Below are 13,338 nucleotides of genomic sequence, written 5' to 3' on the forward strand. Positions count from 1 at the left end.
ATTGTTCCCGATGTTGGGGAAGTCCAGGACAAGGGGTCACAGTTTAAGGATAAAGGGGAAATCCTTTAGGACCGAGATGAGAAAAATATTTTTCCCCACAGAGTGGTGAATCTCTGGAACTCTCTGCCACAGAAGGTAGTTGAGGCCAGTTCATTGGCTATATTTAAGAGGGAGTTAGATGTGGCCCTTGTGGCTAAAGGGATCAGGGGGTATGGAGAGAAGGCAAGTACAGGATACTGAGTTGGATGATCAGCCATGATTATATTGAATGGCGGTGCAGGCTCGAAGGGCCGAATGGCCTACTCCTGCACCTATTTTCTATGTTTCTATCCATGTACCTGTCCAAACGTCTTTCAAATGTTGTTATAGTACCTGCCTCAACTACCTCCTCAATCAGCTTGTGTGAAAAAGTTGCCTCAGGTTCCTATTAATTATTTTCCCTCACCTTAAATCTACATCCTCTGGTTCTTGATTCCCCTACCCTGGGTAAAAGACTGTGCATTTACCCAATCTATTCCCCTCATTATCTAATACACCTCTAGAAGATCACCCCTCATCCTCCTGTGTTCCAAGGAATAGTCCTAGCCTGCCCAACCCCTCCCTATAGCTCAGGCCCTCAAATTCTGGCAACATCCTTGCAAATCTTCTCTGTACTTTTTCCAGCAGATCAACTTATTTTGTATAGCAGGGTGACCAAAACTAAATACAATACTCCAAACGTGGCCTCACCACCATCTTGCATAACTGTAATTTAACATCCCAAGCTTCGATACTCAATACCCTGTTGATGATAGATTGTTCCCGATGTTGGGGAAGTCCAGGACAAGGGGTCACAGTTTAAGGATAAAGGGGAAATCCTTTAGGACCGAGATGAGAAAATAATTTTTCACACAGAGAGTGGTGAATCGCTGGAACTCCCTGCCACAGAAGGTAGTTGAGGCCAGTTCATTGGCTATATTTAAGAGGGAGTTAGATGTGGCCCTTGTGGCTAAAGGGATCAGGGGGTATGGTGAGAAGGCGGGTACAGGATACCGACTTGGATGATCAGCCATGATCATATTGAATGGGGGTGCAGGCTCGAAGGGCCGAATGGCCCACTCCTGCACCTATTTTCTATGTTTCTATAAAGGTCAATGTGCCGACAGCCTTCTTGACCACCCTATCTATCTGTGGCGCCACTTTCAAGGAACTATGTACTCATACTCCTCGATCCTTCTGCTCGACAACACTCCCCAGAGCCTCGCCATTCACTGTGAAGCTCCTGCCCTGGTTTAACTTCCCAAAATGCAACACCTCGTATGTATGTGCATTAAACTCCATTTTCCATTCCTCAGCGCACTTGCCCAACTGATCAAGATCACGCTGGAATTTTTCATAACCTTTCAATTTCTGCAGATATTACATTTACTGAACTTGACGCTCACGATTGGAAAACCTAAGAGCATGCACACATTTCCCCAACTTGTTCCCAACATATTCGCAGGACTCCTGGTGGAAGGGTTAAGTCAGAAATTTACTCCTTGGTTGTAGCATCTTATCACGAATGACAGATGAAGAAACTGTTACATTTTAATCCAAAAGCCATTTTAAGGCTTTACTTAGAGAAATGGGATGCTGTACATACTGTCTTGCGATATTGAGTCGATAAAAAATAAATGGGTAGGAAGTTGCAGGCTGGACACTGAAGGGGGAGCTCTCGCCATTCGTGACTGGGCTTGGAAATAGTGATGAGTCATGATTAGTACGGGTGTCAGGGGTTATGGGGAGAAGGCAGGAGAATGGGGTTTGGAGGGAGAGATAGATCAGCCACGATTGAATGACGGAGTAGACTCGATGGGCCGAATGACTTAATTCTGCTCCTCTCACTTATGACCTTATAGTTTAGTGATACAGCGTGGAAACTGGCCCTTCGACTCACTGGGTCCATGCGGACCAGCGATCACCTGCGTTGGGGGAGGGAGATGGAAGAGAAGTGGTGCAAGATTTCCCCCTTTTTGCCAAATCAATAGAGCAAAAGGAGACAAAATGCTGGAGTAACTCAGCAGGTCAGGTGGCATCTCTGGAGAACAAGCGGTATCCCTGGAGGCTGAAGAAGGGTCCTGACCCGAAACGTTCCCTGTCTATGTTCTCCAGAGTTACTCCAATGTTTTGCGTCTCTTATTTTGTTCTATTCATTTAGAAAAGGAATATCCTGAGTGAGCTCCAGATTATTCCACAAAGCACTTTTCCCCTCCAACACATTGTTGCATTTGGTTTTCTACAGAAAGCATGACATAGCTTACGATAGAGTGGCGGATTCTGGAACATTACGCCGTTCTCGTTGATTCAGCCGTTTGTAAAAAAAGGAGCTGAAAATGTGTATTCTATCTGCATCCTGCTGCTTGATCTTTTCAAGAACTAAATACCTGCAGGGTCAGATGAGAAATGCACACGTTAAACATTTTTTTTTTCCCGATGAAAAGTGCCCCACCTCCCCCCTCTTTCCCTGCCCCCTATCTGGACTCCCACCTATTTCTCCCCTCAACACCAGGGACCCTGACAGTCCTTTCAGGTGAGGCAGAGGTTCATTTGCACCTCCTCCAACCTCATCTATTGTATCCGTGGTTCAAGATGTGGACTCTTATACATCGGCGAGACCAAACGCAGACTGGGCGATCGTTTCTCAGAACACCTATGCTCAGTCTGCGTGAACCAACTTGATCTCCCAGTTGCTGGACACTTTAATTCTCCTTCCCATTCCTGCACAGATCTTTCTGTCCTCCATTGCCAGAGTGAGACTAAACGCAAATTGGAGGAACAGCATCTCATATTTCGCTTGGGCAGCTTACAGTCCAGTATTATGAATGTATACAGAGGAGTGAGCAAAGGGGAATGTTTGTATAAGTTAACTACTTTTTTCAAATTGTGCGATATAGCTTCTTGCCTACTGAGGTGTATCAACTACTTTTTGCAGTGCTGCGGTCAGTCTTTGCAAGCTGTACGGCAGAGGGCAGCAGGCTGTAACTTTCAGGTTGCATCTAATTCTACTGTTGTCAAATAGTGAAATGCCTGGATAGAGTGGATGTGGAGAGGATGTTTTCACTAGTGCGAGTGTCTAGGACCAGAGGCCATAACCTCAGAATAAAAGGACGCACCTTTAGAAAGGAGATGAGGAGGACGTTCTTTAGTCAGAGGATGGTGAATCTGTGGAATTCATTGCCACAGACGGCTGTGGAGGCCAGGTCATTGGATATTTTTAAGGCACAGATTGACAGATTTTTGATTAGTGAGGGTGACAGGGATTATGGGGAGAAGGAAAGGGAATGGCGTTGAGAAAGATAGATCAGCCATGATTGAATGGTTGAATAGACTTAATAAGCCAAATGGCCTAATACATCTCCTAGAACTTATGAACATGTCCATTAGATTCTCAGCAAAGCTGACCAGTGGGACACCGCCAAATCATTCTCCACGTTCAAACAAACTACAATAAGGAGAACCATTTCCAATTTCACACAGCATTGACAAAGAAACCAAGGCCGTTTCTCAGCAGGATTGCACTGCCTTATCAAGTCAAGTCAAGTTTATTCGTCACATACACATACGAGATGTGCAGTGAAATGAAAAGTGGCAATGCATCAATCACTCTTGGATATTTTTCTCTCAATAGGCTGTCACTGTAGGTTTTTGTGGTTTTCCACAAAATGACTTCACCACTTCACCCATCGTTGACCAACAAGCCTGTTGCTGACTTGGTGAACAATCTCCCTCTTTAAATTAGTAATGATACTTTCTCCATGTTGGTTCTTGCAAACAAATAAAATCAAAGAAAACAAATTTACTTACTTTAAATAAAAATCTATAATAACATCGTTCAAGAATTCACCCTCTCTCAGGCAGTAAAGATCTTCATTTGTCACAGATATGCCGCCCTTGGCTGGAGGAGGAGGATAAACTATCAGCCTAGTGACAAAAATGGGAACTATATTTAGAATTGTCCTTGAAGAAATACTGAAGTAATTTCTCAATTTTTGCCCATGAAATACTTAAATGCACATTAAAATTATTAACACAAAGAATTAAGCGCTTATAAAGTCATACAGAGTGGAAACAGGCCCTTTGGTCCAACTTGCCCACGCTGACCAACATGTTCCATCTACACTGGTCCCACCTGCCTGTGTTTGGGTTTATCCCTCGAAACCTATCTTATCCATGTACCTGTTTAAATGTTTCTTAAACATTGCGATAATAGCTGCCTCAACTACCTCCTCCGGCAGCTCGTTCTATAACCTACCACCCTTTGTGTGAAAAGCCATCCCTCAGGTTCCTATTAAATCTTTGCCCCCTCACCTTAAACCTAAGTCGTCTGATTCATGATTCCCTTACTCTGGGCAAGAGTTCAAAATACAGAAGTAGTGGGAGAAACACAAGAGATTGCAGATGCTGGAATCTTGAGCAACTAACAATCTGCTTGAGGAACTGAGAGCGACAGGCACCATCTGTGAGGGGAGGAAGGAGAAATGGATAGTCTCAGCAGTAGGACACGAGTCCTTCAAGTCACCTGTGCACCAGAAGCTTCAGCAATTCACCTGAGAGGGAAGAGGGAGGAAAGACTTCAAGCATGGCATTCAGTTGGACAGCTGGCAGAGTTGCTGCCTCACGCCGCCAGAGAACCAGGTTCAATCCTAGACTCAGGCACTGGATCGGGAGTTTGCACGTTGTACCTGAGCCCACACCAATTTCTAAGTGACAAGCTGGATGTAACTAATTTTAACTATATGTTTGGTTCACACAGTCAATCTAAAATGCACACGTTATTACTTTGTTAATGTTACACTTACTTTTCAATGGGACCCATAAAGGAAGAATGGACTGATCCCAAACTATCGACACCAGAATGGTTGGTTTTCCGCAAAGAGTATTTGGAGGGATTCTGGAAAATTAAAATTACAACATAGATTAGGCAGAGAAGGGAAAGCAAAGGGGAAGAGAAATATATAAACTGCTATGGTAGTCATTCTTTCAATTAAGATACTTCCATACAGTAGAGCAAAACAAACTAGGCGCTGAAAATTGGAAACGTAAAATGGCAGAAACAGTCAGCAGTTCAAGCAGCAACTGTGGAGAGAGAAACAGATAACGCATTTCAGGTTTTGGATAAAGTTGAGATGTTCTTTATCCACAGATGCTGCCTGACCTGATGAATGTTTCCAGCAATTTTGTTCCTGAGTCCCAGATATAATAGGTTGCGATCGCTCGTTCGACAAAGAGCAAGAGATCTTCTCTACTCAGTTTTCAAGGCAGAATGGTTATTTACTCCCCCTCCCCAAAGCTCAAATTTACTACTTATAAACCAAAATGGAGATGTCAGCATGGGACCCTTGGAAGAGCTTGGTGCTTTTCTTTTATGCAAATAAAAAAACTGACTGCAAATTACAATTTTGTGCTGATTATTTACAATAGCTTGATATTAAATCTAGATGTTGGTTTACAAAAAAACACACAAATGCTGGAGTAACTCAGCAGGTCAGCAGCATCTCTGGAGAACTTGGCTAGGCGATGCTTCGGATTGGGAGAATCTTGCCTGACCCGCTGAGTTATTCTTGCATTTTGTGCTTTAAAATTTTGTTTTTAAATCTTATTGATAATATTAAATCTGCTGGTTCCTATGCATTCAGTATTTTTAAGGAGCAGAAGAGATGTATGCAAAATTTCACCATCCAAAGAGCATGATGTACAAGTTGATATACAAGGCAAGACAAGAAACTGCAACTGCTGGTTTACAAAGAGGGGCACAAAGTGCTGGAGTAACTCTGGAGAACAGGGATAGGTGACGTTTTGTGTCAGGACAGAAGAAGGGCCCTGACCCAAATCTTCACATCCATGTTCTCCAAAGATGCTGCCTGACCCGCTAAGTTACTCCAGAACTTTGTGTTCTTACTTTTCATGTTGGCATCCATTTTTAGAAACCTAACTATTTTTTTGTTTAATTTTCCCCAGGAGACTTCAGACGTGGGATACAATGTGGAAACAGGCCCTTCGGCCCACTGAGTTCGTGCCGACCAACAATCACCCCGTTTATTAGCACTGTCCTACACATTAGGGGCAAGTTACAATATTTACAGAAGCCAATTAACCTACAAACTAACCTACAAACCCGTACATCTTTGGAGTGTGGGAGGAGACCGTAGGAAACCGCAACACCTGGAGAAGACCCACGCGTTCACAGGGAGAACGTACAAACTCTGTACAGACAACACCTGTACTCGGGATCGAACCCGGGTCTCCAGAGCTTTAAGGCAGCAACTCTACCACTGCCCACTGTGCTGCCCCTGACTAATGAAGCCAGTCAGTTCATTTGTGCCAAATACCAACCTATTTACCCAGATAAATAAGAATTCAGTGTTTATCAAATCACACCTCCACCTCCTCCTACCTGCTACACCAGGCTGAAGCAGCCAGTAACACACTGCAATATGCTTACCCTGCCATCCTTGAGTAACAGATTGCTCTTGTGTTCTTCTAGGTTCTGCGTAAACATAAGAACTCTGTTGTTCGCTTCGACAAATGGGATGGAGTCAAAAAAGTTTGATATATTGTTCTTTTTGCCAACTTCAGTTAAAATTCTTTCAAAAATAGCAGCTGCGCGAAGATCCAGAAGTGACTCAAAAATCAAAGCAATGTACCGTTCATCAGTAGCTGAAAAATACAACCGACAAAACCATTCAACCTATATGCCTGTTACGTATAGAAACAAGGAATTGCAAATGATGGTTTACAATAGAGTATACAAAGTGCTGGAGTAATCAGAGGGTCAGGCAGTAGAGAACATGAAAAGGTGACCTTTCGGGACGGGTCGAATTACGGTTAAATAGGGTGATCAAGAAGGCTTTTGGCACATTGGCCTTCATCAGTCAAAGTATGAGTACAGAAATTGGAAGGTCATGTATAAGACGTGACCTCATGGGAGTGGTTGAGCAGGCTAGGGCTTTATTCCTTGGATCACAGGAGGATGATGGGGTGATCTTAGGTGGGTAGAATCAAGAGAGGAATAGATCCGGTAAACGCACAAACACTTGCTCAGAGTAGGGGAATCGAGAATCAGATGGCATAGATTTATGGTGAGGGGGGAAAAATTTAATAGGAACCCGAGGGGTAACTTTTTTAAAAAACTCGAAGTGTATGGTACGAGCTACCGGAGGAGGTAGTTGAGATACTATAGCAACATTTAAGAAACACAGGTACATGAATAGGATAGGTTTAGGGCCAAACACAGACAGGTGGGACGTGGTGATGGGGCATGTCGGTCGGCACGGGCATGTTGGGCCAAGGGGCTTGTTTCCACGCGGTATCACTAAGACTCCAACACTGTGTGTCTTCTTCTGCCTGTAAAGTACCTACTTCAAAGAAGTTCTTTATAATTACATCAGTACTCTGTTTTAATGAAGGCTTTTCAACGAGATTGCTTCTAGATACATGAAAAGTTAGTACTATGGGCCAGTTGGTTAAGTCAGACTAGTGTGCATCAAATCGTGGCTGAGGAAAGCAACTGGATGTGTACGATTTTTATGAAGGTGTTCCAAGGGGTTAAAATAGTTAAGAGTGGTTGGGGTGTTGTGTTTAAAAAAAAGATTGGGGCCAGTGGAATCGAGAGACTGGGTCTGGTATATGGCCGACATATATGGACAAGGTTATGGAGAGGAGGGGGAGGGTGGGGGGGCAGACCAGACTATACATAAGACATCACCCAAATTTTAGTATGAACGTCAAACAAAAGAGGAGCATTGTTGCAGACAAAATTGTTGAAAATATTCAGTGTTAACTGTGGTACATAGAACAGTACAGCACAGGAATAGAAGCAATGGCCCACAATGTTTATGCCAAACATGATGTTGTTGAGCTAGTCTCCTCTACCTGCATGCGATCCATATCTTTCCATACCCATGTGACTATCTAAAAGCCCCTTAAATATAGTATCTGCTTCCACCACCACCCATGGCAGTGCGTTCCAAGCACCCACCACCCTTTGTATAAAATAACAACTTGACATGGTGGGAAGAAGTCATACAGTATAGAAAACAGGCTCTCTGGCCCAACTTGCCCACGGCGACCAAGATGCCCCATGTACACTAGTCCCACCTGCCCGTGTTTGGCCCATATTCCTTTAAACCTTGTAGCAACATTTTTTGGGTTATAACAGGTGAGTAAAGTCAAAAGAGCAATAATCTTGAAGAATGGGAGTAGAGAGCTGGGGATGGAGGTGGCCATGGATGTACACGACCGGGATAAACATTTTAAAACTGTGCTGCACCAAACACAGGCAATGAATACTTGAAAGATATCAGGGTTGAAAAATTATTCTGATGAATTGCTACCAAACTCAACACAGCAAAGGGCAAAAGGAATATTTGCAATACAGTATAGCATCATACAAAGAGAATCAAATAGCCACTTAGAGGAGAACAGAGCTATTATTTTTATAGAGTTGTTACGTAAACCTGCTACAGGCTTGTCATTTTAACAAGCCCAATACAGCTGTTTGCACTTACTGGATGCTTCAGAATCAAACCAGTTATTCTCTTTGCTCATATTGAGAGACGACCGAAGTCTGTGGCAGGCAACCGTTGTTAATTGCAAGAAAAGCACTGGCAATACATGTGCGTTGCACCATTCACACTTAGTGAAATCTGAAGCTTCTAAAACAATTTCTTGGGATGATTCCTGAGGCACTGCAAAAGGGACAGATAGAAAAGGCATTACATTCTATTCTCTTTGCTCTATCTATTTGAGTTTGACTTGATTGTATTTATGTATGGTATTATCCGATCTGTTTTGATAACATGCAAAACAAAGCTTCTCAATGTATCTCGGTAGACGTTACCATAAGACATGGGAGCAAAATTAGGCCATTTGGACCATTGAGTATGCTCCACCATTCGATCATGGCTGATACATTTTTCCCCTCTCACCACCATTCTCCTGCCTTCTCCCCGTAAATTAGATGCCCTTCTAATCAAGAAACTTTTTCCCTCGCTTGTTCCACAGCGTGATCCCGCCTAACAGTCCGCCTTAACCTACCTAATCTTTAATCATTCATTTAACTTCCAAAATTAGTTCCAAGAATTGGAAACCACAAATCGGAGTATGGATTGGAAAGTTTAGGCAGTGTTGGGGCCATCGATTTTGTCATTTAAGTAAACTATTGCAAGCTAAGGAATTCAAAATCCACCTCTTGTCCTCTGGATCTTCTCCAATTCCCCTACTTCATCCAATTGGAAGATAAATGTGTAGAGTTTGAACACACAAGCATATCATGATTCAGCTAGGAATACTTCCGCTCTTTTACCTTTGCCATAAATTATTTCAATGTTCATTTTGCAAGCAAAAAAGATACAATTATAATTGTTTACCAGCCAAAAGACTGAATATTAGACGCGAATGGGATGAACATGTTTGCCGGTCGGCATGGACTCAGTGGGCCGAAGGGCCTGTTTCCGCACTGCATGTCTAAAGTCTAAAGATCAGGCTTGGACTGAGTAAACCAAATGCAGGTTTCTTCCACTGTAGCTTTATGTTATGAGGAAAGATGGTGAATTGAAAAGCTCTCAAAAATGTAGCTACCATTTTTCTGGTGGACTGCTTTTAAACAGCTTTTTTGCACACTTACAAACAATACGCTCTTTGTTCTTTGTTTATGCACATTTTAAAATCTATTTATATGGACCACTGATTGGCAATTTTAGAAATAATGATTTGAGATGGACTTACCTCCCATACTGACCTTGATGAAGTCGAGGCTGAACTGAAAGAAGAAAAATCTGTTTTAAGTGCAAATCAATCAATGAACAGATTGTCATAAAGCAAGAAAGGAAGGTTTACAAAACTAAAAACCACAATATATTCATGATGTAATCACATTTTAATAAAAGCAGTGGAATTTGTTTTTTCTTCAAATGAAGCAAAACACAAAGCAATCAATATTGAATTTAGTAGGGTCAGTCACGCCGCCTTTATTTAGGCATTACTACTTTGTTCATGCTGCAGTTCGCAGCTTAATGGGATTACAGTTATTTATCTCGGAGCTACTGAACTCTGTAGCCCATCTAATTATGGAAACCAGCCCACTTTAGGTGCTTAAGGCCGGTGTAACTCTGCGGGTCAGGCAGCATCTCTGCGGGAAAAGGAATAGGTGACGTTTCGGGTCGAGACCCTTTATCAGACCCGAAACATCACCTATTCCTTTTCCAGAGATACTGCCTGACCCGCTAAGTTACTCCAGCATGTTGTGTTTATTTTCGGTGTAAACCAGCATCTGTAGTTCCTTCTTACCCACTTAGGTGCTCGTAAACACCTCCATCCAAGACCGCAGGAAATTGCAGAGAGCTGTAGACGTAGCCCACGTCATCCACAAACCAACCTGCCCTTCCATTGACTCCATCTGCACTTCATACTGTCTCAGCCAAGGCCACCAGCATAATCATGGACCAGTCTCACCACGACCACTCCCTCTTCTCACTTCTCCCATCAGGCAAGATGTACAGAAGTTTGAAAATGCTTTTCACTGTATCTTGGTAAACGTGACAATAATAAACTAATCTAAACTACTTCCAGATTCAGAGACAGTTTCTTTTCAGCTGTTATCAAACAACTGAATCGTCCTCATACCAGCTAGCGTGTGGTCCTGACCTCCTATACACCTCAATGGAGACCTCTGAACTATATCTGGACTTCAATGTTATACTTTACTAAATGTTGTACACTTAATCCGGGCACTGTGGATGGCTTGATAACCTTTTCTTTGACTGGATAGCATGCAACATAACATTTTCACTCAGTAAGCCTCCAAAGCCTCGGTACACGTAAAACCCCTGTCTCACGGTGCGTGTTGACACACGAGGTACCCCGAGTTAAAACTCGTGGTAATAACGTACGATTAACGTAGCTGTAACGTCGGAACTCGTGGACGCAACTTAGAGACTCGTGGCGCTAACGGCAGGTACCCGTGAAACTTGTCAACTCTTGAAAAAAATTAAACATGTTTAAAGTTTTCCACGAGTCAAATTTACTCTTGTGGTTAAGAATTGAAATATTTTAACTCGTTGTAAGAACGTAGTGGCCCGTGCGTTTACCTTAGTGTATCGTGAGTCTACCGTGGGAACTCTTTAACTCAGCGGGCAGGCAGCATTAGCGTTCATAGAGCGGGATCTTTTGAAGAATATCTGGGTGCGAGGATTGACCGGATCGGAAGATTTAGCGAGAGCCCAGTGCAATTAGCCATCTGGTTAGACAAGACCAGGCTTAAACCTAATGAGTTCGTGATATATCTATTTTATCCTTTAATCTTGGACGAGGTTTGGCAAAACACGTCGCCAAGTATGGATGACGTTTCCAGAAAGTTTGTCAAAGATATATTACAGCTTCCAATTAGTGTTGGTGATGGTCTTTTGTCCTGCAGGGTTCGTAATTGGGCCTTGATATCCCTAAATTGTTCTTCGTTACGATTATTAGAAAGTACTCCAGCACTCGTAGTGTGGCTTCACTGTTTCATGCTTGCAATACGAAGCCTTTTTAAGTTGCGATCGGAATCAGAGATAAAATGTAATAAAAACTTCCTGCTCTTAGTCTAAAGTTCAAATTGAACCAAATGTTTCTCCCTCATGCCTCCATTTCAGTGGAGGGCTCCATTCGATATGCTCATGCACATGGCAGTGGTGAATTTTCTATTCTCGAGTCCTATTCTTTATCTTCTTATATTACTAAAAGTCTGATCTTGACCGCTTTTGGCCCACTGTGCTGCGATTTCCGAGGGAACGCCGCCACCAATGGCCGTCATTTTTGGCCACCTCGCTCAGAGCCCCCCTCCGCCTTCCGGGGCCAGAGGATTTTTCCCATCGATGAAAAATCAGAGAGATATTAATGTTTTTTTTTAAATCGCCATTCTCTCTGCTGCCCCGCTGGCGGCAGGGGGAGGGACTATAAAATCCGGAAGTGTAGTGCCTCACTCAGTCTCTGCCAGACCCAGGAAGCGAGAGGATCACGGCTCTCTAAGCTGCGAATAACACCGAACGCACGTCTACTCCACGGTGAGTCCCCTCGATGCGGCAGTAAAGTGGCTGCAGCCCAATTGTTTGCCTCGCCTTTTTTTAAAGTTTGTGTTCATAAAATGAATTTTGCTTGTCAGGTGGCTGCAGCCCAATTGTTTGCCTTGGCTTAGCTTTTAAAATTATTGCAACAGTTGAATGCCAGCCCAAGAATCCATTCGGCCCACTATGTCTATACTAGCCCTCTGGAAACCAGTACTTTCGGCCCGCAACACCCATACTAGCGCAACAGACAGCCCCCCCACTGGTGAGCAATATTGGAATTGGTGGAGAGGTGGAATATTGCTTTGGTGACCAGCCCTCCCGTGTGATGCTGAGACCCAACGGGTCCCACGTAGTCTAGTTGTTTATGTATGACTCCAGTTTGTGCCATGGTATTGTTATCCATCTTGCTTGCCTTACACACTGCCCGCCCACCAACACGCTTCATTCACACGAATACATGACACACATAATCATCACGTGTTGTGAACTATGCTGGCACTAAAGTAGAAATAAACGCTTCGGGTATCACTGCTCCAGTGCTGCCCACCTCTTGCTTCGGGCGGCTCTCTAACAACTAGCAGTTTTTAACATGCGACTTTATCCATCGCATTTTCCGTTTAGTTTCACAAACTCTCGGGAACGCTCAACATTCATGAAAACGCCAAATGCGCAAGCTTCCCATTTAAAATCGTGCGGTTGTTATTAAATCGAATTTCGCAACGAATTTGCCGCCCCCGCGGTCCAACTTGTTCATGCCAAGCTAGGTCCTTCCTGGAGGGCTTGGGTTGCAAGAAGGTGGATAGGTTTGAGGTTTTTTTTTCTTTTGCAGTGCAGGAGGCTGAGGGATGACCTTGTCTCACATTAGGCCTCTATCCCTCAAAACCTCTCATACCCACCAGGTTTCTGCAGAGTCTACAGTACAGCAAGGCTTGTGTTCCATTCAATATTTCCGCCACCATCTCCCACTACCCTGGTAGTTACTCAAGAGTAACTCGGATTTAATTCAATTTAAAATTGTACATAGATTATATTACTCAAAAACAAGATTGAACAAATTTTATCCAAATATATCCGCCACTTGTGATAAATGTCTAGCCCAAAAGGCAACTATAACACACTCCTTAGTCTCCTGCATAAAACTTTATAGATTTTGGAATGATATTTTTGAAATATTTACAAAATTATTCAAGACAAGAATGGAACCTAATACTGAAATGATTATATTTGGCGTAATGGAAGATGGGAATAAATTGAACACATCTCAAAATCTATT

The 13,338-nt window shown here is 43.1% G+C and overlaps 1 protein-coding gene across 5 annotated transcripts in view; it reads right to left on the reverse strand.

Moving 5' to 3' along the window:
• senp6 (SUMO specific peptidase 6) overlaps positions 1-13,338 on the reverse strand; it is a 78,577-nt gene that overhangs the window by 16,368 nt on the left and 48,871 nt on the right. For all 5 annotated transcript variants that reach the window (XM_033025667.1, XM_033025666.1, XM_033025670.1 and 2 more), the window contains 6 exons: positions 9,748-9,781; positions 8,529-8,708; positions 6,464-6,678; positions 4,821-4,912; positions 3,826-3,942; positions 2,283-2,405 (listed from right to left, as the gene is read on the reverse strand). In XM_033025667.1, coding sequence (XP_032881558.1) covers positions 2,283-2,405; positions 3,826-3,942; positions 4,821-4,912; positions 6,464-6,678; positions 8,529-8,708; positions 9,748-9,781 — 761 coding nt within the window. The remainder of the gene's footprint in view (positions 1-2,282; positions 2,406-3,825; positions 3,943-4,820; positions 4,913-6,463; positions 6,679-8,528; positions 8,709-9,747; positions 9,782-13,338) is intronic.

Source organism: Amblyraja radiata, chromosome 8 (assembly GCF_010909765.2).
Source record: "Amblyraja radiata isolate CabotCenter1 chromosome 8, sAmbRad1.1.pri, whole genome shotgun sequence".
Lineage (NCBI taxonomy): Eukaryota > Metazoa > Chordata > Chondrichthyes > Rajiformes > Rajidae > Amblyraja > Amblyraja radiata.